Source organism: Phalangium opilio, unplaced genomic scaffold (genome assembly GCF_054372755.1).
Source record: "Phalangium opilio isolate 3A_F unplaced genomic scaffold, DU_Popi_V2 ptg000017l_1, whole genome shotgun sequence".
NCBI lineage: Eukaryota > Metazoa > Arthropoda > Arachnida > Opiliones > Phalangiidae > Phalangium > Phalangium opilio.
This window is the reverse complement of record NW_028324151.1, coordinates 6645636-6671372: the sequence shown is the minus strand read 5'-3', so window position 1 is coordinate 6671372 and position 25737 is coordinate 6645636. Positions and strand designations below refer to the sequence as shown.

The following is a 25737-nucleotide window of genomic DNA, read 5'->3' as shown; positions in this document are numbered from 1 at the left end:
TGCGGCATATATTTAAGTGTATTGTATTTCCCGCATCAAAGTCAAGATGTTACAAAGACCATCCTACTAATGTCTTCCAACAATTTTTGCAATTACGAGAAAGGATGGCCCGATGGTGGTAGAAGATTTGACCGCAGGGGATTATGACGAAGGTATTACCTAACCGATGGTATACTATAATCATAAGTTCATAAGATAAGTTCCATAAGTTTGACACTGGTTACAAACTGGAGCGTGTCATGAAGTGACGTAGGTCATAGATTCGAGGTAAAGCGACGTCTGGTGAGGCGCTATCAAAGACTTGGTACGTACTAAATAAGAAGAACTGACTGCAAAACCGAGGGTAGTCAAGTCTCACTTCCGTCGTTCTCGAAGTAGCTCGAGCTGTAAGTCTCTAGCATTACTAAGTATAGGTAGCGTTACACTTATGGAACATATCTTATAAACTTTTGCTATAATACATATGTAAATTGGATCAAAAAGAAAACCAATAGGCCTATTATATATCAAAGAATATTAATACTGTAGAGAGTTAAGGCCCATTCAGAAAGTAAGACTAAAAACGTACCGACGCGACCGAACCGATATTAACGAGGCGACAGACGGGAACGTAAGATTTTACTCCAGTCTGAAGGAACCTTTATCCATCCATTTAGACGCATGATGTACTGTACCTAAAGATACGAGTCCGTTAAACAATCTTTAAGGTTGACTAGGTCTTCTTATTCTATACGCTTCGGTCTTCAGTAGCTTTAAACTAATAAACACATAATCGAGAACATCATACATCATCTTTTGAAATGTTGTCAAAACAAAAGCGATTCTTCTATAGGTAAATCTTTAACGTTTTCTTGTCCGGTTAAATCGTGATCGGGTTTCGAACCGTTTTAAATGCTTATTACGTGTAGGCAGATAATAAAGCGTGTCCAAATACTCAAACTCGTAACCCTTTTACACTAGGTCGTGTTTCATAGAAATCGGCGGATCATATCCGTTTCATTTCAGAAACCACACGATCCATCTAATATCATTAGAAGTAGAGTCAACTAAAGTTCTCAAATATCATCATCGTGCTAGCGCCAATCACTTATTGAAAGTTAGTAAAAGCAATTTTAAGCGACATAGTGAACTTCTCTCAACCCGTCTCCTTTGTACAAGAATGTGAACACGTATGTTCACGACGCTAGGGCCATGATGACGTCATTAGAGTGACACTAAAATCATAACTTGAAAACCTTGACCTTAATTATACTACCATATTCCCCTGCTATTTTATTCTTTAGGAACCTTGCATATTCCCCACTTAACTATAAGGGGTCTTCCGTTAAATACTGCAATCATAGCTTGAAAACCATGACCTTAAGGTCAAAAGGTCATAGAAATTCGACTCAAAATTTACCATAAAACTCACCTTACTTCGTTTGTATTACCCTTTCAGGGTGTTCATAAACATCATTGCAACACCTAAGTCCCTATTTCGCTATGAAGCTCCCATAATTTCCAACTAGCACCCAAACAACTGCACAGGGAAATATAAATTCTTCGAGATCTAAAACTAAAATATAAAACCATATAACCCTTTAGCATTAAATATCTTGAATATAATTGAGTCTTAGTTTATTTATAATGAATGATAACTTTAAGTTAACTCGCTTCAGCTCATTTCCATAAACATATATATCATGAACGGGGAAAAAATACCGAGAAAGTATCTTGTAATTCAATTGAATAAAAGCCGAGCTCGGAGCACACATTCCTGTATAAATTAATATTCTGTTGAATGCATTTATTTGAAGAGTTTAGATTCGGTTAAAGTTCAACAAAAAGTTCAATTTAGTTGTAAGATGAATAGAATTGTATAACAGTATCGTAAGAAATACCGGTCCTCTAGCTGCTAATAAATTATCTTTCAAATTTAAGCTTTTTATTTCGGCGTTTATTTAATTTTTAACCCTCTTATAGCGCAATCATATTGAGACGACTATAAACGGATATAATTTTCCGATTTAATACCAATATCAAAGCAAATAGAACTTGTATAACCGAAATTGAGGCAGTAATGATAGTGTAGGCGACGTGTGATTCACGTATACATTGTTTTCCATAAAGGAAATTATAGAACAGTGTAGGGTTTTATGGGAAATCCATTTTGAGGCGAAAATTTAACTTTTTTGGGGTTTTTGTTGTTTGGGTCAACGTTCAGAAGTTATGATTAAACAATTTTACCGATGACCCCTTGAGCTTAAGTAAGAAACTGAAAGACAACGCTAATTGAGTGTTTTAGGGATGACCCCTTAATTAAATTAGAAATCATTGTCTAAATCAGTTTCTTAATTAAATTTAAGGGGTCATCCGTAAAATACTTTGACCAATCTTAACTCGAAAACAGTGTCCCTTGTGGCAAAATGGAGATAGAAGTTACATTTTCGACTCAAAATCCTCTCAAAGAACATCCTTCTTAATTTATGCAAGACTTATCACAAACAGCTTGCAGTAAATACAGTAACCTTCTGCAATAAAATTAATTTCAGAATAAAATCTGGTTCTAAACTCTATTGGATCTGATATGCATAATTACAAGTTAACAATTTACTAAAAAAAAAATAAAAACACCAAGAAAGAAATACTTTCTCTTTCAAGGTAAAACAAAAAACGTAAAATTGGGGCAAGAAAATTAAGTATCCGTAACTAATGAAAAATTCTCCTCCGATTGGGAAAAACCTGGTTAAATACACTTAGCACGATAAGTGGAAGCATAAATCCCCAATGTGTAATTATTAAGAAATACCTTAACACTCCCAATTCACGGATAACATTCATCTTCAATAATTGCTCCGTAGGCTAACTCTCACTCCTAGGGTATAACGAAAATGATAAACCCACGGAATCAGAAATGTAATTAGACGATGAAAAATAATATCTCGTTTCTACAGTATAAAGAGAGATTGGCACGAAAAAGATGATTTCTTATAACACGTTCTTTTTACACACGAGTAAATTAGGCCTAATCGAAATGGACATACAATGGTTGCACCAAATACATTTTCCTATTTTAGGATTGAAATTTGCGATTTCCTTTGTGCAGAGCGTATGCTTCGGGCCTTTTGAAATATAGATTGAAATTTAGACTTTTAAAATAATATTGAATGTTGACTAAAATTATACATAAGGTTTTTAACTGTTAAAATGGGCAATTTAAACTTAGATAAAAATCTTACGGCATATATATAAGAGCGAAGATCTGATTCAAATTAATTGGCTATCAGTTGTTACTCAATTTTCACGATTTAGTTGTTCAATTCCATAAAACCATGCCTCTGCAACAAAGTTTTAATGAAGTTTAAATTCATCAGTCTTTATTAAACCAATAACGCCTTTGGCCACACTATAATTGACCCCCATTTCGTTTTATGTGTACACATTTAAAGATTATTAAATGCTACATATCGACAATAATTTGACTTATACGAAAATTTTCCTCAAATTGACTGTTTGTCAATACGAATAAGGCCTATTACAGTGGCAAGCTATTTCTTCTAATTTAAGGCTATAATTAATACATTAATTAAACTACGTTTCCGTATTTAACTTAGCTTATCGCTTTATCTTAATAACGAGTTTGAATTTTACTCCTTTCCAATTACCATACGAGAGCATGCAGGGCGCCAATAACCGCTAGATTAGATAGCCTTTCTAGAAAATTTGCATTTTAAGCGCTGTTAATGAAACACATACAGGCTAAGCTAAGATGTACACGTAATCAACGTACTATTTTAAAATTGCGCTCTGAGTGCACTAAACTTTAGCTTCGTTTATTGCAGAAAATATTCCGATTGCGCATGCAATTCTAACAGTACAACAAACAGTTAAAAGACTTAAATAAAATCTAAACCCTGATATAAAAAACCGCACCTTCAAAGCTAAAATAGGTCCCAAGCCATCCCTATAAACAGCGTGTTTGAAATTAGGCAATATATTTCAAAATATAAAACAAGTGTAAATTTCATCTTCCCTTTTATTATCCGATTAATAAAAAAAAATAAAAAATATATTAAAATTGGCACCTCAAAGGCATAAACTCAATCGTGATTAGAAATGTAAAAACCTCGAATTATTATTTTTTTTTCTCAAGAAACGGCCGGGCAGAGAGGTGATACGATTATTTTGATAATACCACAACAAAAAAGATTGAAATCTCATGCAATTCAGGATCGGGATGAAACTATATATTTCATCTCTCTCACTCTCTCGTCTTCCCTTTTGGAAGGACTCTTTGCCCTAGTTCCGGAATAACTAACGGTTCGCCAAAAATTTCTATTTACTGCACATCCCCCCTTCCTTACCTTACCTAGCATTTAATATTTTTCGAAATGGACGCCTAGCTAACACGAACTAACTTTTATACACCAAAAGAAAAATTCATAATCCACGTTTCAGGGGAGGGGGGATGCAATCGAGGGTTTTGTTCACACATCTAAAGTGTAACCAGTCCATTCATTAGATGCAAGGAATTTAAATGGAAGACAGAGAGGCATAAGATGCGGTGCATGCATGGTAGTGATATTTAATAAGGATATAAATTAGTCCATACATACACTTCCATTATGTCTATAGACCAGTGGATAAACTATATAATTAAACACGTGCTATTTTGCAACCTTGAGAACGAGGGGCTAATCACTCTTTTGTTTGGGTTACGTTAAAGTCGATGAAACTAAAAGGGAAAGACATGGGGGTAGAACTTAGCCTTCCATCTCGCTTTTCGGCGCCTGCGCTGTAGTGTTCTTCTATCATGAGAATACGCAGAGATGGAAATGTATGAACCCTCTTGTACGTCGCGTTACTGAGGGTTGTCTATCCCTCTTTTTTAAGTCGAAAAGGTCTATCTAAAGATTACGCGAAAAGCTTTTAGTAAGTCTGTCAAAGGTTCTACAAAGCATACACCAATTACACTGAGTGATGGGCCCCTCTTTAAATAGTTAAATAGTAATTTAACTTGCGCACGTGTGCAATTAGGTTTAAACTCGTGCTCACATTAAATATTATTTCACCTATAAGGAACTCTCATAAAGCTAATTATTCATTAAGAAGTTCTCATTAGTTTCGTTTTAATTACTCAAGGAACAAACTAACGATAATGTATTCAAAATTGACATTACTTCAATAAGCATTAGAGTCCAAGGTTATATAAGGGCACCTTTTATTATTGCAGAAAACAGCTTCTGTTTTCAAAATTATATCTAATTTTTCACAGCCCTCGATTTCATAGCGTGTTGTATATGCATATATTAATGATAAAGTCGAAGTAAACAAAAATCGGTTCAACCCTTTCACACAAAAGTTAATTATTGTTTACGGAAAGGGTGGTTTTAAAATGCAAAATATTTGGGTAATTAAGTCGTCATTTACGTTTACAAAAGGCTTTTTTTTTTAAACATAATGAACTTTCAATTTCATTTCTGGCATGAACTCAAAACTAAAGCGTTTTTGGTAATAAAAGTGAATGTTTTCAACTAGAGAAACTTGGGAGTTAACTCTTTATCTATATTTTTGAAGTATTAGCACAACAAAGAAATACAAATTAATTGCTTTTAATCGGGAATTAAATCAACAAAGCACCAAAAATTCATTGAAAATTTCAAATCAAATCAATTTATCATGTAAGCAAAAATAATTACTTTTCAATGCCAGTGTGTTGATGTTAAAAACTTACAACCTAACGTGTTAAATTTGAAAATCTACCAACACATTTCTAATAATACTATCCCATTTATTAGTACGTCATATTATAACCCCTCTCCACAATAATTTATAACCTTAAAAACTAGCCCGAATATTTAAAATTATCAAAAATTTAAAAACTGGCTTGCATCCATATATAAATCGAACTTAACAAAAATGCGAACTCGACCTGCGAAGATAGAGGACGATATTTTAGAAAAAGGCGCCTAAGGAAGATAGTGGAAGAAGACTGGAAGATCAGAGTACGATGATGACGAAGATGAGAACCGAATGGACCGGGGGAGGGGGGTAAGGAGAGGGCGGGCATAGTGAAATCAAAAATATTTCAAACAGCCAAAATCAAAAAAATAAAAAGGCCTAGAGGAAGGTGCTTGCTGTAAATACGGGGGTGGACTAGCTATAGCTCCGACTTAAAACTCGCCACCAAGAAAGAAGTTCCAAGTGAAGCAAGCAAGCAGACACAGTTAGAAGAAGGGGGAAAGGAAGAAGAAGAAGAGAATTAAGGGACTGGCGTGATGATTCCGCGTCTTCTTTCTTATGATATTCCTCTTATTTAGAATTGGTGGTAGTGCGGGGGAACAAAAAATGAAAGGAAGAAAGAAAGAAAAAAAGTGACGGAGGTCACGATTTTCACTTTCTCCAGCGCCCGTTTGGATTCATATATAAAGGCCGGTGGCAGGATGAGTCGGAAGAGCAGTTTCACTGATTCCATCTCCCTAACAAGTCGATCTTCTTTGACTTCTCCTTTGGTGATCAAAAACCAACCAACCGAAAAGTTTAAATATCTTCTGAAGGATTAATTCCCACAAATAATCTAATACAACCCGGAGACATGGCTTTAAGTTTTCAAGTAAGTACTTGTTGGGCTTTACTTGGTATCTGGTGTCTTCTTAGTGTCCGTCCTCAATGGGGTAGTACTTGTGTTAGATATCTTAGGTAATTCTTGGGTTATCTATACTCGAGGCTATGGATGTTTAATGTTGCATGGTTTAGTTTCGAAATTTTACATTATTTCGTCCTGAATGTACTTGTTTGTGTCTTGGGTAAGAGTAGGTATAGCGTGGATTTGGGTTTTAAAATCGTTATATGGAGTTAGGGTTTAAGTTTCAAGTAAATACTTGCATGGATATGTCTTACTACTTTCTGTGATAGATTTGCTAGAGTATGGTAAAAGAAGTCTAAATCTTAATTTGCACTTGGAAAAAACTGAAGCATCAAGTTTTCAGTATTTTATAAAAAAGATTTAGATTGCTCTGGTTAGGTAAAGTTAGTCAACGCTATTGAAGCTTCTAGAGCTCTCAACCTAGACCATTGTTTATATTTGTATTTATTTAAGTCTAAGGTTAGTGGATACTGAAAACCAAGTAACTAAATAGTTCTAAAACAAATTAAGAAATTCAAACCTCAATGTTATAAATTTTAATTAGAAATAATGAAGAATCGAGGATTATGTACTGAAAATATAGCACTAAAATATGGGTTTTTATTAGCAGTGTCAGGGTTTCTGATAATGTCAACGTAGTCCATAAAAACCCATACATTTAAAGCACAGTTAAAGTAATTAAACCATCAAGAATGTTACCATGATATTAACAGCTTTAGCCAACCACAAATTGAAAAGATATTCGCAGTTATTTAGAAAGAAAATAAAATCTTCAGTCCTAAAATTACCATCATTAAAAACGTATCTTGTACCTAGTGTAAGGGGAAAAAACCAATCCACCCAATACGAGGATAAAAAATTATATCCCTTTTGTTTCGAAGAGATAATAGCAAACGAGTGAGAGAGATCCGGTGAAAAAAGATTGGAAAATAATTTCAAGCGCGTTTACCCGTAACTTTCTCTTTCACAAAGTAGAAGAAACCCCGACCTTGTCATCATTCAGGCGTTTCATTCCAGACAACGATCTCTGTCTTTAACTCTCTCTCTACTTTGAGAAAATACTCCCTATACTTAATTTCTGTATTTTCATTTCACTCGCGAACGATTTAAATTGTTATGGTCGGTACTTAATTTGAAGGGATTTATTTTTCTCGAAGGTTACCTTAGTATGCGCCGTTTTGGTTAGCGCCACTTTTGCTGGTATCCACCGAGGAGGTGGTGGCGGTGGTGGGTATGGTGGTGCCGGTGGTGCCGGTGGTTACGGAGGCGGTGCTCACTCTTCCGGAGGTGGAGGCGGATACGGAGGCGGATCTCACTCCTCAGGAGGTGGAGGCGGATATGGAGGCGGTGGTTACGGAGGCGGACAAGGACAACAAGGAGTAAGTACACTGCTTATCTATTTGGTTACTCGGGAACCGCGGTCAGTTGGGTTTACAAAGGTTCAAAGTCAAACTACATGATTAGCCGTCAATTCCTCGTCTAAAATTCGAGCTCACAGACACTAAGAAAAGAAAGAGCCTCCCCAATTAGCCTTTCATCTAACGATAATCTTAAACTGGAAGACATTGCTGAGTTGGTTGCTTCCACCTTTGTATCCAGTTTGGGAGGAGCTTAAGTTACATCCACCATTGAGGGTTCACATCATGAGGATCCTTAGCCCACAATGGGATGAGACTTACATCGACCACTTTGACACACAAAGCCTCCCATAACTCTTGGTACATTAGCTTTCATCACGTGGATTAACAGTAAAAGTAACCCTAACTCACAACAAATATTAGTTACGAACCCAAGCAACTAAATTTGACACGGCCTCCAATAGTTCGGTACCTTACCGCGACATTGACAATTTTCGTACGCAAGGTCTTAAAGAACACAATTCTTAGAAAATTAGCCAATATACATTCCTTATTTACAGCCCCCACAACCATACGACTTCGCCTACGATGTCAAGGACGAACAAGGCAACACCAACTTCCGCAAAGAATCCGGTGACGCTTCCGGCGCCGTCAAGGGATCATACGGTTACACCGACGTCAACGGAATCTACCGTGTTGTAGAATACGTCGCCGACGCTGGTGGTTTCAGAGCCCACGTTAAGACCAACGAACCAGGAACCGACAACAAGAGCCCCGCTGATGTCACCCTCGAAGCTCAACCCGCTCCAGCTGGTGCTTACAGGTAAGCGTGTAGTAAACAAGCCCAATAGCAACCTTAAGTTGTTTGCTAACAACACCAATATAATAGGTACACTCCCAGGTCACCCGGTGGTGGATCCGGAGGATACGGAGGTGGTGCCGGAGGTTACGGTGGTGCCGGAGGTTACGGTGGTGCCGGAGGTTACGGTGGTGGTGCCGGAGGTTACGGTGGTGGTGCCGGAGGTCACGGAGGTGGTGCTGGAGGTTACGGAAAACCCGGTAAAGCAGCTGGATGGAACTAAATCCCAATTCATCTTCGAGGCATCAATTTTAAACCGCGATAGTCAACGAAACACGAACTGAATTTTCGAAAACAGAATCTCATCTAGCATTTTAGGGTAAATTCGCCAATTCCATAGGAAATAAATTACCTTAATGTTAGGTTAGACTCTTCAAGAACATAAAGAAAAATATCCCGAGACTGTTTTTATGATAAGATAAAATGAACTAATTGTATAGCCGCTTAATTACGCGATAAAATGAACATCTTCAACCCGCAGCGCGAATATGGTTTTAATTTATCAAGTGTTTAATTAACTTCTCAAAACGGTTAGCTTCAATCTACGCTACGTCAAGATAGCTCAATTATAGATGGACTTTGATAGGGACTCGTCTAAATTTTAAACTTTAAAATACTCTTATTTGTTTCTACGTTAACTGTATGGTTGTTGTTTTTAAGTATGCGTCTCCAATTTAGGCAAAAAACTTTTTTAAATTAGTATGTTGAATGTTTGTGGGGGTTTTCTTTCTTTTCTTCCGGTGATTGTTTAAATTCACGTGTGTTTGTTATATTTGTTGTTTGAAAAAAAAACGCGCAAAAAAAACCAATGTGATGTTTAAATATATATATAAATATAATTTTTACGCCAAATAAAAACGAAAGTTCGGGTTTTTATAGATAATTTTGTTTGTATTTTCTATACCTTACATTTCTTTTCAAATATATAAATTTAAGGTGTATATAATAATAATAATAATAATAAGCTTATATCTTCAAAACAATGAGGTATTAATGTATGGGTAAACAATACAAAATATTATTTACAATTGCTTTTTTTTACTCTACTGCCTTGGAAAGGTTTAGCTTATGTGGGATTAAAAAGTCTATTATAAAGCCCATCGCAAACAGGATCTTTCAATAAATCGGTATCAACATTTAATGGTTAAACTAAGTCACCGACGAAGTAAATCCTCTAAAATTTTAAATTTGTTTATTTAGTTTCTCCAAACCGAAATAACCATCGATGGGCTCCAAAATTTCTGTAGCATTTAAATTGTTTCTGACCTATTATTTAACTTAATGTCCCATTAAAAACTTTTGTTACCTTTAATTATCATCAACTATCTCATGATTCCTTCATTTTAAATTGTAATTAAAACACATCTATAAGAACGTTTCCCTTTATAGATCTTGAAATTTTATCCATAAGTATCCATGGTTACAGAGAGCTTGTTATGAAGTAACGTAGCTGAAACGTCATAGATTCCCCGTAAAGCGACGCCTGGTGAGGCGCTATCAAAGGCTTAGTACAGACTAAACAGGAAGATGAATTGCAAAACCGAGTGAAGTCATGCAATTCTCGCTTGCCGTTCTCGAACTAGCTCTAATTAAGCCTCAAGCATTACGAAGTATAGGTAGTATCAAACTTATGGAACATATATTATAAACTTATGGTTATATGCTTATCGAAACGAACTGTGTGCGACTGGTTTAACGTAGGAACTAGATTGGAATGCTTTAAATTCGTAATGACTGTTGTGCAAAATAAATGCCAGAGTTACGACTAACATAATTCGCGCATCGAAAAATTTTCTCAAACAAAAAACAAACAAATATATTTAGGCCAACTTCGAGTACTTACTTCCGAAGTAAGCAATAATAACGCACGATTTTCGGTCAATACTTAAAATTGATTGAGATTTCTTAGCTATGTTTTTGTTTTCTTTAAAATATGATAAAGAAACATTACGTAGATGCGAAAAAGTACTGTTAGAACCTCTATCGATCCAACGTCATTTCAAAATATAAAATAAATTATTTATTGAAGTGAGCTTGCTTTTGTTAAATGTGTATTTTTAGGGGATTGAGAGCTCATATTGTTTGGGTTCATTGAAAATAACACAAAATCAATGATCGATCTATTTTTATTAATTGTTGAAAAAAATTGCCACTTTGTTCGATTTTAATTGATGGTCTTGGCATATAAAAGCATCGAAACATATAACTAAATAAAAATTACGATATTCACTATCAAAAGATTTTCACGAATCTTTCATCTTTACCGTTTCCTATTTGGTTAAGGCGCAAGGTCATTACAGAAGTTTATTAACCGAAGTAAAGCGTTCAATGCCTCTCCGAAAATAAAGGGTGTTTCTGATAAGTCTGGCATAAATTAAGGGGATGTTCTTTGGACGATTTTGAGTAGAAAATATAACTTCTATCTCCATTTTGCCGTCCTGGGCCATTGATTTCTAGTTATTATTTGAAACTTTTAGAGATGCATGGTTCCCTAGAGCTCTATGGTTTTTAGGGGCCATTAATGCCCCGACTCGCAAAGTCGGGTGTTTTGCTTCAAGCTGAAGTACATAATACTTCTCTTCGAGAGAAGTGTACCAGCACAAAGCGGGGTAATTGTAACATTCTGTTAACATCATTTTACATTTAGAGCATGATTAATAAACCGAATCACATACGCGATAAATAATTTCCTAATCATTACTCTATTAGCGCTTAACTATCTGTGGATCTTTGTCCCACGTCAAGACAATCAAGGTTTTTGGGTTGATTGCTTAGGATTTAGTACCAAACAGTTATATAATTCACCCCACAGTGCGATAGTTACCTATCTGAAGTATGATGAGTAGGGGAGCTACAAAAAGGGTCCGCCTGGGAAGAACTATGTTACATAACTAAAGTATTAAGAGGCTACAGCGTGTCATCATTCATCTATTATCCCCTTCTGCTACTAGTAGAACTATAAAGGGGTTATCTATGACACTTCCTGTGACTTACACCGACTACGGGGAAGAAGGGACCTGCCTGACGTAGTTTATAAAGGGTCCCTTCAAGCAAACACGGCGTTGCCTTTCCTTAGTCTCAACTTGATAAAGTAATTCTTAATCCGAAAAAAAAACCGAAAGCATTCTACGGTGTCTTTGGCATCAACAGACCAAAGGATACAATACAAGTTAACACCAAATTAATCCATCGGACTTGCATGACTGAAGAAAACATTGAAATTGTTCTTTTCAAAAGCAGATACAACTCTCTCGAGCCTAAACTTTCCTCTACCAAGAGAGATACTAAACTGTTCAAATTTTACCCAAAACCTCAGACGTATATATAGATTCGCTTTCAATTGCAAGCCTTCAACCCTCTTTTTCGAGACCAATCCCAATAATTTCAAAACTAATTTGTAAGAATGTAAATTAGTCAAATGTCGAGACGAATTGTTCTAAATTTCACCCAAAAAAGAGAAGATAAATTAGTTTGAAAGTGAAAGGCCTCATTTTTTCCTCCTTCTTTGCCCGACTTCAAAAGGGAAGCTACCGCCGTAAGAAAAAATGTGGGACTTGTGAAACGCAAAAAGGTGTAAAATGTATGGGAGATAAAGCGAAAAAAGAAAAAAAAAGTGAAAAAGATATGCCGGTAATTATAGAAATGAGTCTCGATCGTCGAGTTTTTTCTCATTTCCACGAATTAGGGATACACCAAGTTTAGTAAAAATCTCAGTATATTTTCTCCTACCTCTTCTCTCTCTTCATTCTTTTGCCAGAAATAAATTAATGTAAAGTTAAGTATAGTTTTGATTAAAATTTACATTGTTATATTTGCAGAGTATGAAAAGCTCTATAGTTTATACCATAAAATTTTTTAACTGGTTGCATTCTGTGAATTTAGGTTTGTTTAATTGAGTATATTTAAAATTCGAGTAGTAGAGAAAAGCTAAAACGATGATATTATTTTTAACGTTTTGCCAAATCTCTAAAATCCTTTCATATCAAGCCTCAAAAACGTTTCAACTTGACGGACAAATGTTTTGCATAAAATTTCTTTGGTCAATAAAATTGTTTTAATATTAATAATTTCGGAAATCAACGCATTGGAGCGAGGCCACCATTGGGGTATTCCCCTCTCGCCACGATGCTCCGCCAGAGGCAGTGCGAGTTGGTTAGCCTTCCTCATGTAGCTCTTTGGTACGAGGGAGAATACCCCAATGGCGACCTCATCAGTGTGTGTTGGTTTCTCTATATGCAACTTCCGAAATTATCTATTGCATTCATCACTGGAAGGGGAATTTATTGAAGAGAGAAGTAATAAATATAAGCTTTAATTGGTCATGAATTAATATAAATGATAAAATATATGATTTGATGAATATCTTTCTCGTCAATACTGTACAAACCGTTCCTAATAAAAATCCTTTTCTCGATCTCAAATTATCACTTGACAAAAAATGACAGACTTAAATGGTGGTTTTGTAATCGACGGAGTCAATTGTGGTTCGTAAACGTTATGTTAATCAGCTTCTACAAGTGCACGCGAAGAAAAGAAAAAACGTTTGGCCCCTTTTTAACCCGATTTCGGTTAATCGCTATGGGAAGGAAGCCACCTCGAGTTTAGAGGTGCCCTAGGGAAGACAGAAGATCCACACCCTGCCATGGCCTACAAGAAGAGTTGAGCAAAGGGCGTACCCTTTGGAATACCCCCGGTTTTCCGAGTGTTACTAGTCTTACCATAGCACTGACATAGTGACATTTTAAGCATCCGAGCTAATTCGGAATTAGTTCTACGTGTAAGCTGGTTGAACTAGTCTTGTACCTTTTGTTTTACTTTCGTTCGCCTCGTTTTGGGGCCGGGGTAAATTATCAATTCCTCCCTATTAGCTAACTGTTACATCAGTGCTTTTTCAACTTTACCCCTAAAAGACACCCACTGTATGTATGATTTAAGAAATTTGGGTATAAATAGTGAGACGAGCGCTACCATTCTTCAGTCAGCCTTTTGGGTTCTCAAGTGTTCAACAACTCAAAAAAATCTACTTGTCTCTTAAAGGATTACGAGCAGTAACTTAAGAATTTTCAACATGAAGGTATGTGAATCCAAGTGCTTCTTTTGCTGGAGTTAAGTACTTGAATTAGTCAAGCATCGATGGTAATTGTCTAAAGCTAGACTTGTTAGTTAGAGTTCGTCAAAGATTAGAAGCTGGCGTTGTACTTGAGGGCAACCTCAAGTTCTTCAACCAGGGTATCTGAGATATTGTAGAATCGTCACAAGAATTTTAATATTAAGATTTGACATTAGAAATTGACCTTTATTTAGGCAAGTAAAGTCAAATTGCGAGATTATGGTGAGCTAAGGCTCTTAGTCAGAATGCGGGAAAGATATCTATAATTTTCAGTAGTAAAATTCACCCCAAAGACTTAAGTAATCTAAAGGGCTAGCATAGAAAAACGCACCTTAGTTAATTCACAACAAGCATCATGTACTTCACCCTCAAATGTCTTAAATATTTTTGCAGATGTCCTTAGCTCTTTCCGCTCTCTCCGTCGCCCTTCTTAGCCAGTTGGTCAACTGCGCTCCAGGAGTCATTCAGGGTCAACAAAATGTAATCACGCAACCTCAGGCTCAATACGAACAATACGCTCAAGCCGCCCCCAGTGTAATTAACACCACTTTCTAACCATTATAATAATTAATTAACCACAATTAAAACAAACCCAACGAAAGGACCACCCCCATAACGCACGCTTCACCATCAATAAAACGATGGTGGTTGAGGGAAAAATAACGAAGTTAACCCTTACTGACCCTAATCATCTACCACGTAACCCTAACTCTGGTGTTTAAAGGTTTTAAACTTTATACAGTACGGTGCCTCCGCTGACCCCAACGCTAAACCTACTCCCTACGACTTCGGATACGAAGTTAAGGATGAGTACGGAGCTACCCAAGCCAGACAAGAATCCGGAGATGGTTCAGGCGCTGTCAAGGGAACTTACGGATACACCGACCCTAACGGTCTTTTCCGTCAAGTCGACTACATCGCTGACGAATACGGATTCCGCGTCAACGTCAAGACCAACGAACCAGGTACCACCAACCAAAGCCCCGCTGATGTTGTCCTCGTCGCTGAAGAGCCCCCAGCAGGAGTTCTCGTCCAACGAGTTGTCCAACAACAACCACAAAAGATCGTCGTTTCCCAACAACCACCACAGAAACAAATCGTTGGATTGAGGTAAGCTTATTTTGATTGATATTAAAGAATGTATCACATGGTGAACGGTGGTTCCGTACCATCTCAAAATGAGACTCGGCGAATAGCAATTTTTACCCGATTTATGACTGCGATACATTTTTTAAACTTCAAGAACGACTTCGATGACAAAAGACAAGAACCAAATGATTTGGTCACTAACATAACATTAGTCGTTTCAGACCCGTTCCAGTTTCCACCCACACTCAAATCCCAGTGGTCACTCACTCCCAAATCCCGATCCAAGCCACCGCCTACCACCCAGTCGCCACTCACGCCACCGCCTACCACCCAGTCGCCACTCACGCTACCGCCTACCATCCAGTAGCCACCCACGCCATCCACCAAGTCGCCACCCCAGTCCACATCGTCTCTCAACATCCCCAAGCCTACTACAGCCCAGTCGCCACCGCTACTAAGGTCACCAAGGTTATCTCCGCTGCCCCTCAAACCGTCTACAAGTCCGGTCCAATCGGTTCAGCCGTTGTCAGGAGTTACGGACCATACTACGATCACTAAGTTATAACTAATTACATCTAGTGCCAAAATCAATATCGTTTACGGGAATCAAGAACTATTTCATTATTTTTATCCGCGGATGCATCAATTAATGGTTAGTTGTTTTTGGAATGGGGCTATAGTAGCTTAATTTATTTGAAAATAAGGGTGCAGTGCAGAACGGTGCGCGTTAATATTGAATAATGGGACTAAGTTATATACCTCTTTGTGTGTGATGTTTCGTGATGTATTATTTCAATTCTGATCGTTCTTTAATTACACGTAGCTTTGTCTTCGGCTTAATTTCTTACTCTTTTAAAGTCTATTACGTGATTTCCGCAGCGTTTTTCGGTAAAGTCTATTGTGTTCTATTGTGTGAGAAAATATATAAATATATAAGATATTATTGAATAAAAGTAAATTAAGTTTATATTCAAATGAAAAAAACCGTCTTTTTTTGTCTTAAATATTTTTACTCGATTTTTCAGATTTTTCAATTTTTTTTTCTTTTTTTTTCATATTTACATTGTCTATTTCATCCCTAAGGATACCGGGCTACTTTTACACCTATGAGGTATCAATCCGCCGTTTCACCATCTCTTGCATTTTACAACAGAGGCTCAATACGCGGATTGTTTCCGGTTGAATGATTCAAACACTTCCGGACGATATATAGGCCTAGTATTATATTTTTTTTCTTTGAAAAATTAAAGCGATTAAGCGATTAATTTAGCCATTTAAAGTTGAAACGGTACCGCTACTAATTCTAATTATTTAAGCAAGAAATAAACTATATAAATAACTAGCTGAGCTAGCCGGGCATTGAAATCACCTTCTGCAATATACAGGTCCTACCAACAATTTAGGAACACAGTTATATGGGTGATTTGAGTTGAAAGTGTTCTATCTCCATTTTTCCGTCCGGGTCACTGTTTTTGAGCTATGATTTGAGTGTTTTAGAGATGGCCCCTTAATTAAATTAGAAATCATTGTCTAAATCAGTTTCTTAATTAAATTTAAGGGGTCATCCGTAAAATACTTTGACTAATCTTAACTCGAAAACCGTGTTCCTTAGAGCAAAATGTCATGGAACATTTTCGACGCAAAATCGATTTCCCAAAGAACATCCCACGTAAATTAACCCAGCCTTATCAGAAACACCTTGTATAAGATCTAACTAATTATACATAGAGCTTGCTCATTAATATTTATTCAAATCACGTAAATTCGTAACTAAAATCTGATAACATTATTGAAGATAAACTAAGCAAGGTCCGTGACCGTTTAAAATCTAATTCTTTTAAAGTTATATTACGTAACGTAAAATTAATCCTAGGGGGATTAAGTACAAAAAAATCTATCCACGCCTTACTAATAAGTACGTTGAAGAGATGACAGAGTTAAAAAACTCATTATTTAGCAAATAAAATCAAAGGACACACGATTTTGTGCAATGAAGCGAATCGCACCCAATGCAGAATTGAATTACTTGGAAAAAAACGTTATTTTCAAAGGTATCTAATTTTTACTAGAAACACCAGGAAAATTTAAAACTATCATGAGAAACTTTAACCGACCATATAAAGAAGTGTAATAAAGAAAAGTGATAACGTCTTATGTCCGCCTGACACTCGTTATACCATGGCTTATTAATTACAGAAATCCCTTAAGTTAATGAAAAAAGAAAAAAAAGGTTTTCACGTATTTTACCCTCTTCCTTCATTGCTTTGGTTTTGGTATACGGATTTTTCTATAAATAATAATTTTCAAATATACTTCGAAAACAATGGAAGTTTTCGGGGAAATTTGGAGAGAATGTGTCCGAATTTTTGAATATAGTACGCATTGTTTCTTCAATATAATATTCTAATTATGGTGTAAGTTGACATTTTAAATGACCCCTTAATTTAAATTTCAAATTTTAAGTGGAAAAACTGGGGCGTTCAAAGGGATTCTAAAAGTACACATCAGCAATATAATCGTGCGGTACTATGGATTAATCTTTCTGAGCAAATTCCCAAGACCATTTGAGCAAATTCCCAAGACCATTTGAGCAAATTCCCAAGACCATTTGAGCAAATTCCCAAGACCATTTGAGCAAATTCCCAAGACCATTTGAGCAAATTCCCAAGACCATTTGAGCAAATTCCCAAGACCTTTTGAGCAAATTCCCAAGACCTTTTGAGCAAATTCCCAAGACCTTTTGAGCAAATTCACAGGACCTTTCAAGAAAGCTCAACTATTTTGAGCTGAGCTAGACACTGAGAGAAAATTTAAAAGCTACTTTAAAAAATAAGCGCAGTATTTTGAGCAAATTTCCAATAATACATTTCGAGAAAATGTAAAATCAGTCTTGAGAGAAGTTGCTTAAGACTTCCACTGCGTGAAATAGGTTTTGGCTGCAATTTGACCAACCCTTTAAATTCATATTTTCATATATTGGTGACAATAAAATTGCTCAAATCAAATAAAATAAACCACAATTGGTCACCCCGGAAATAACATACTTCATACCTAGAACTACGTATCTCTTAATATCTTCTTAAAACCACATACGATATTTTGAAATAGATGTATCATCCATTTAAAAGAAAATAACAACAGGGTACTACTGTACGTTGTTGCTATTGTGTTTCAATATAAAACCAAATAAGAGCGTCCCACAAACCCTCAGAAGAAATAAAACAAACAGTTTAATTGTTTTTTTTTTTTTAAATTAATAACCCAGCTACGTGTTTTTATTTTTTTATTTTACCAAAGATCAGATCGGTTAAAGGGATTTTTAATTAAAAAAAAATGGAACAATATGAAAAAATAATATAATAAATAGGCATTTTCTAGAAAGGGGTCTCTTACTTTCAAGTGATTGTGAAAGTTTCCAAAGCGAAATTAAAACCTAACCATGCGTAGAGTTGAGAGTTGGTAACGTTTCAAGCTGTTCTTATAATTGATAACCAACCCTAAAGAACAATCTTTTGTTGTTGATTTTGGAATCATTTTAAATGTCAACTTCACTGGATATGATCTGGTTTGTTTTATAACGTTTTAACGGGTGGTATATTTCGTTGAAAATTTAGGACACACAAGGGGCAGTCAAAAATAAAAATTAAAAAAACTGACTCCGAAATTATTTATTAAATCTAGAAAATATTATAATCAGGCGTATAAATCTAGTTACTATTTATAATTGGGAAGTTTGGATAAAAAATATAAGGGTTCCGGCATTACAATGCCACATAAATAAGACATTTTTGACATGGCAAATGCTATATTAAACTCTTTTACTAAATCGTGACCACTGACTATGTGATTTTTATTTGACCATATAATATTTTAAGGACTTTCAAGTTTGATACATGAGATATTGTTTGAACTAACTCTAAAAATAAATATTTCACGTGGACACGCAATTGTGAGCTAGGAATTCTTTCTGGAACTATTTGCGAACTACTTTTCACTTTTATCAAATGAAACCTAGCATTTTATAACTTGCATAACTAAAAATGGGTCTGTCTATTCAGGAGAAGCATCTAATTTTGGGTAAATCAGAAGAGATTGTAAAGTTCCTTTAAATCAGTGAAGAACAGTGTAAAGTCAGTTTTAAGAACGATTTCGGTTAAAACCCAGATGGGCTCCTGCTGTCAAAGGCACTGCTGTAGTTAGATCAGGCAGTCATAGAGCGTAATCTGTGTATAGTCTGCTACTACGAACAACTTCCTATCTCTTACCTCGGTTTTGGCAGCCATATTGGAAGTCGTCAGCTCAGGCCATACAATTTACGCTACCAATATTGACGTCACGTCCCCCTAGCTCCTCCTTTCTCAGTATCACTCTATACAAGCTGACCTTTGACTTTACTAAAATGATTACGTGTAATTCCTTCCCTTATCAGTGATAAAATGATTACGCGTAATCCGCAATTTGTAAAATCAGCGTACAGGGAAGCTGAGAATGATTAAGATGCCAAAAAGAAATAAAATTTTTTCAATCAATTTTCTTGAAATTCTCCCATTTTCTACCGAAATCGAATTTAAGCTTCTAATTTTTCCTACAAACGCTTTTATCGTATCTCCACACGGTCACCAGCTTCCTTAAAGACAACCTTACACCGCGCAATAAAACTCTTGTCAGCATTCCTTGACCTTCAGATACCAAAAATAACTCAAATAGAAAAACCTTAAGGGTGCTAATCACGAAAGAGAAAGAAATAAAAGAGAAAAAAAACCGAATCAACCGTGTGAATTAATTATCGAGAAAAAATATCCCCGTAATAAAGAAAGCTCCGATTTGTATATCTCTTAAAATTTAAAGAGTTCTGGGTATAAATAACACTTTTTCATTAGGGAGATAACTGAAACAATCGCATCGAAGCGTGACTTAGGGTTGGTGGGGCCAGTTGTTGGGGGGAATGCAAATATCAATAAATTTATCTAGAATTTGGTTATATATATTTTTTTGCATCCCCCCATGATTTAAATGGTTTGAAATCGAGAGTACTCTATAATAGACTTTCAGTTACAGTATCCCCCCCCCTAAATTATAACTAGATGGAAGTGGCGTTATGTCTCCCCAGGTTCGATTCGGTTTTTGTGGCTTTCCTGGTCAGTGCCGGGAAAGGAAAGGCACAGAATCCAACCAACTGCATGCGCCATAACATAAACCCTCGTCGTGATAGTTGACCCAATAAATTGAAGATTTTTTTTCTAAATTTATATATAGTATAATATAGTGTAAAAAAAACCCCCCTCCCATCTGATCTGATCTAACTACCCCCAGCTTGCTACTGTTGTAGATGGTGTTGAGGCGAGGCTGGGTGTTAACTAACGGGAAAAGGTATAAAAAGATACGGACTTGCCGGACCAAGACATCAGTGAACGGTCATTTCTCCGATAGAGAACTCGTACCAAAACGTTATCGGGAATATATATCCTAGGATTTAATTTAAATTAATTTATTGGAAACAATATGATTGCTAAGGTAAGGCATTTTGTTTTTCACCGGATTGTTTGTTCCGTCGCGGTTCCCGGATCGTAATAGGCAGTTATCGGATTTTATTTATGAATTTAAAATCGTGCATGGATTAATATATGGATTCGCGAATTGGATTATACTTGCTTAAGTAATTAGTGGTAACTTTAAGTACTTGTTTCTAAGTTAGCGATTGGTTTGAAATATCGGATTACAGCATTCGTGGATACGCAAACATTTTCATTCGTATGGAAGGCAATTAGATATTAAAATTACTTAGAACCAACCACTTCACATTCGAAACCCGTGCATGATGCATTCTCAATAGCGTTTAAACATTACCCCATAATTGGTTGCCTTGAAGATACGGTTAAATGGGCGCAACCAAAGACTTGCGGGTGCTGTAGCTTACCAAGAAGTAAAAATAAGTTCGCTCCCACAAGCCAACAGTGGCACCCCTTAAACAGCAATTCATGACAAGTGAAATAGATAGGTATTAGCATTATGATTTCGACCCATAAAACTTTCGCGTCGTAGCAAGTATAATCAACAATTTCAATAGTATGAAGAACCGAGTTACTTCAAACAACGAACTTCTGTTTTTGTATATATTGTTACGCAAATTTGCAATAGTTTTAGTTAAATACCTATGTTCATGCCAGACAGTGGTAGATTTTTAAGTCTAACGATAGCATAAGTGTCCAAACTTTGCCTTATATATAAACTCGTTCACCTTTCATACAGGTTGTACTTCTATCCGCCTTGATGGCTGTAGCTTTAGCTGGGTATCATCACGAACCCGAACAGCATATAGAAATTGTAAGTATTGTATTCTTTATAACCAAACTTAACATCTGACTAGCAATAAGAACACATATAGCCATGAGGATGGGGAGAAAGGTGAAATTGAGTAGAAATCTTCATAGTTATAACGCAACCTCCCGGCATACTCAGCTCTTTGTTACGAAAACGTCGACAATGCTTAAAACTAGAAGCTAATTCACGAGAACTAGCTTCTAATTTTAAATGGCGCTTGGCGACAGTACTTAACACTCTCCTACCAAAGGTATGAGGCGTGCGCGAGGTACTCTGGGCCCACGAATATTTCTACTCCATCTCACCTCTGTCCTCAAGACCCGAGAACGTATGAGTAAGCAAGCCAATATGGCGCTCATGTGAGGGAACCGCATGGTACCCCAGCTCAATTCATTCATATCCTTGGACGTTCTCCGATCTATTAAGGGTTCTTGCTATCAGTAGCTCTAACACTTGAAAAACTCTCGTAGCACCATCCACAACCATACGCTTTTGGCTACCACGTTAAGGACAAGCATGGCAGTAAACAATTCAGGGAAGAAACCGGAAATGGACACGGAGGTGTTAAGGGATCATACGGTTACACAGACCCCCACGGAATCTACAGGAAAGTGGATTACGTTGCGGACAAATGGGGTTTCAGAGCTTCTGTTAAGACTAACGAACCTGGTTAGTTGTTAGCGATTTGACATTGACGCGCTTGTATACAATCTTAATGTTCTATTGTTTAACTAGGAACGGCGAACCAAAACCCTGCCGCTGTACACATGGAATCCAACCCCATTCAAGTAGTGTACCACGAAGAACCTCACCACCATGGACACGAAGGAGGAGGTGGTGGTGGAGTCAGCACCGTTCATCATGAAGGTGGACATGGACTTTATGGAGGACATGGATATTAAACAATCACATTAGGTAAGTTACGAAAAATTCTACTGTATATTATTGTACTGGGTATAAATGGGTCGAATATTTGTGAAGAGTTTGTACGGATTTTCTCTAGCCTTTTGGTTAATATTAGATAATTTTGTTTCTATTGAAAGTGGACCTTGAAAAAAGATCTAAAATATTCAAAAACATATTCAGTTAGAACTTTATTCTTATGAGCTTTTAAAAGAGTAAAATGAGATTGAAGAAATCCTTCGCCACGGGACCTGAGATATTTATCATTTCAAGCGTAAATTTAGAGTGTTTGTCTGTTCGGTTTATATTCACAAAATGTGTCCGATCCCTTGATCATCGAATAACAATTAGTTATACCCAAAAAACCCCAAAAGAAAAATAGTAAATAAGTTTCCGGAAACAAATTTGACAACTATTTAAATTAATTAATCAAATTTTATATTGAATTTTTTAGACCTAAACACTCCAGGCTTAAAGGATCTGACGCTTGAACTGATTCGTTTCAATCTACGGGAAGGTTGTGTGCATTCTTAGTTCTCCAAGTTGAACGTGTATGTTATCTTTCCTTACAAAAAGTTTAGTGTATAAAACGGAAGTAGGGTAGCCCTTCCCCCTGACGGTTTTCAAAGCCTTCCGGTTGAATTTACATACTTTGGTACAAATCTCTATTGCAAAAGTATTACTTCGCGTCTGAATAGTTTGTTAGTATAGTGCTTAGCTTCGTTTAGTTTTGTAAACTAAGGATTTTTTTCAACGTTTAAAAAATGGTTTGGTCATTAAGAAACAACAACAGCTCTCAAAAAACGCTTTTAGCAACAAAAAAATGTTTGTGATATGAAATATCAAACTCGCGATCTTTTACTTTCAAATATTATGTAAATATTTAACTTAGAAACTGTAAGGCGTTTTTGTAAATAACTAAGTTTTAATTTATAATAAAAATAATTCATTTCGATATATTTCCAAGAGTTGTTTCTATAGTGTTTAATACACTAATTAGAAAGCTATAAAAGGTGTTTCTGGTAGGTCTGGCACAAGTTAAGGGGGATGTTCTCTGGGCGATTTTGAGTCGAAAATGTTCTATGACATTATGCCGTCCGGACCACTGTTTCGAGTTATGATTGGAGTGTTTTAGGGATGACCCCTTAATTAAATTAGCATTGTCCTAATTAAATTTAAGGGGTCATCCAAAATGGAGATGGAAGTTACATTTTCGACTTAAAATCGATTTCCCAAAGAACATCCCCCTTAATTTATGGCAGACTTATCAGAAACACCCTGTATATTCAGACCTTAATTGACTTTTTAAATAGATATAGTTAATTAAAAAATTAACTAAAATCCTTAAACGTTTGGAGAGGGGAATAATTACTTAAAACTAAAGAACATTTATTAATTTAATTCAATAGGTATTTTAGTCAATAAACATTTAGGTAGTAAAGCACCTTATGCTAATTTAACTTGTTTGTAAACACTATTCCCATTAAATAGAATTTAGTGTTTAGATATTCCAATATTTAATTTCCCCGATATATTTGTTGATTTTAATCTTAAATAACCTATGTCTGATAATATATTCAACCGCCACCCAAAATATAAAATTTTAATTTTTTCCCTTAACACTAAAAATTTGCATATTTTAACACATCAATATCCTGTTGTTATTCTAATTCCATTGAATGTAAAAAAGTATCCCTGTCAAACATGATTTCCTTTTAAAAAATAATGATTTTTATCGAAAAATATTTCCCCTTTTTACAATATATAGAACAATTTTACGGTTAAAAACAAATTATTAAAAACTTTTTAAAAATCTTCAGCTTTTACACCGAAAGCTTTAGGAAGAATTTCTTAATACAGATTAAACTCAATTTCCGTGAATTCGCAAAGAAATTTAGGTGAAACTTCCTTGACATTAGAGGTCCTAGTTGCTTCAGTTTCAATCGAAAGCGAGTTTTTACCGAAATAACTTGAAAAGTGTATAGGCTTTTCACTGGTTTTGGACAATCGGAAGATACTTGATTGACCCAAGGGGGTTAAGATAACACCGTATAATTTTCACTTTGAAACGGAAACCGTAATTTATTAGTTTTGTGGTTTAAAAATATATGGATTTTATAAACTTTTGGGGTTAGTTTTACCAGAAGGGGATAATAGAAGAAGGATGACACTCTGTATCTTCTTTCTTAATACTTTAGTTACTAAACATGATTCTTCCCAGGTTCACCCTATTGTTTGCTCTCCCGCTCATCAAACTTCAGACGGGCATTGCACCGTGCTAGGGTGAATTCTATAACTGTATGGTACTAAATTCTCAGCAATCAACCCACAAACCTTGATTGTCTTGACGTGGATGGGACAAAAATCCACAAGCACATGCGCCTTGGCAAAGTACCGCTAATAGAGTAATAATGAGGGAACTATTTATCGCGGATGTGATTCGGTTTAGTAACCTTTCTCCAAATAAAAAGGGATGTTGGGAAGAATTACCCCGCTTTGTGGTACACTTCTTTCCAAGAGATTTATTATATACTTCTGGCTTTACTTCATAACTGAATAGGGTTCTTAAATAAATTTAGAAAAATCGGTACATTATAGGGGTGGGTGTAATATTTGTAACTATAATTCATCAAAATTAAAAATTAAGAAAACTTGTCGAAAACACATACTTTTGACCACCATTTCCTGTTAAAACTAAATAACATAATTGAAAGATTGAACTCTATCGTATCTCTTCCACAGCTCATTATTTTAAAATATCAAAATTGACCATCGTTTGAAACCAGCCACAAGTGTGAACAGAGCTCAAGCAAACTTAACAAAAACCATAGTCCACGGTTACATATTCAAATTAAAATTCTCTTAGCCACGCTCTATTAGTTGGCTTAAGGTTATCCATGTGTCTATTCAACATTCAACTGAAAAAAAGGGAACTGTTCAACCTTTGTCACAGCACGCGCAACGTACCCAAGTATACCCGAAAGAAACCAGTTATTAGAAACGCAAGGCCATCAAATTGCTGACAGCCCAAAATGAAATCTTACGTTATATGCCAAAAATTATGGTTATTAAACATGCACGCACGCAAAGAACCCTTCTTAAGAACTGCAGCGATCGTACCAGCCAACAGAACTCGATCCACAATGTCACTGAACCTTGTTTTTGAAAAGTTCTGTCAAATATGTCTCTCAAGAATTTAAAAAAATATTTCCCCCAATTAAAATTTTAAATAAAAAGCATATTTTCGTTTTAAATTCATAAGATATGTTCCATAAGTTTTTCACTGGTTACAAACTGGACTCACTGGAGCTTGTTATGTAGTGACGTAGGTCATAGATTCAAGGTAAAGCGACGCCTGGTGAGAGGCTGTTAAAGGCTTAGTATATACAGACTAAATAGGAAGATGGAAGTTCTGCAAAATTAACCGAGTGTAGGACTTCAATTATCGCTTGTCGTTCTCGAACTAGCTCGA

The 25737-nt window shown here is 35.9% G+C and overlaps 3 protein-coding genes and 1 long non-coding RNA gene across 11 annotated transcripts in view; all 4 read left to right on the top strand.

Annotated features, from left to right (window-relative positions):
- The window catches only part of LOC149702781 (uncharacterized), a 53644-nt gene that overhangs the window by 14483 nt on the left and 13424 nt on the right, over positions 1–25737 (top strand). The window lies entirely within an intron of this gene.
- On the top strand, positions 6017–9725 carry LOC149702785 (uncharacterized). Of its 5 annotated transcripts, none has more exons than XM_089866722.1 (5): positions 6017–6592; positions 7783–8004; positions 8544–8806; positions 8885–8946; positions 8986–9725. In XM_089866722.1, the coding sequence occupies exons 1-5, from the start codon at positions 6575–6577 to the stop codon at positions 9063–9065; spliced, it is 645 nt and encodes a 214-aa protein (XP_089722848.1). In that variant the 5' UTR covers positions 6017–6574; the 3' UTR covers positions 9066–9725. The 5 variants fall into 5 exon arrangements, with proteins under 5 accessions (XP_089722848.1, XP_089722846.1, XP_089722847.1 ...); XM_089866720.1 differs by having other exon boundaries at positions 8873–8928; positions 8965–9725; XM_089866721.1 differs by having other exon boundaries at positions 8873–8946.
- LOC149702784 (uncharacterized) lies at positions 13426–15980 on the top strand. Of its 3 annotated transcripts, none has more exons than XM_089865795.1 (4): positions 13426–13916; positions 14346–14432; positions 14695–15062; positions 15254–15980. In XM_089865795.1, the coding sequence occupies exons 1-4, from the start codon at positions 13911–13913 to the stop codon at positions 15597–15599; spliced, it is 807 nt and encodes a 268-aa protein (XP_089721921.1). In that variant the 5' UTR covers positions 13426–13910; the 3' UTR covers positions 15600–15980. The 3 variants fall into 3 exon arrangements, with proteins under 3 accessions (XP_089721921.1, XP_089721919.1, XP_089721920.1); XM_089865793.1 differs by having other exon boundaries at positions 14346–14486; positions 15254–15975; XM_089865794.1 differs by having other exon boundaries at positions 14346–14486; positions 15263–15970.
- Positions 18692–25651, top strand: LOC149702783 (cuticle protein 10.9-like). Of its 2 annotated transcripts, XR_016381668.1 has the most exons (6): positions 18692–20555; positions 21291–21365; positions 21833–22031; positions 22098–22277; positions 22720–22816; positions 25008–25651. XR_016381668.1 is itself a non-coding variant. In XM_089865792.1 (5 exons), exons 1-4 carry the CDS (start codon positions 20544–20546, stop codon positions 22262–22264), a joined length of 453 nt encoding a protein of 150 aa, XP_089721918.1. In that variant the 5' UTR covers positions 18692–20543; the 3' UTR covers positions 22265–22277; positions 22720–23358. The 2 variants fall into 2 exon arrangements, 1 of the variants encoding a protein (XP_089721918.1); XM_089865792.1 differs by lacking the exon at positions 25008–25651 and having other exon boundaries at positions 22720–23358.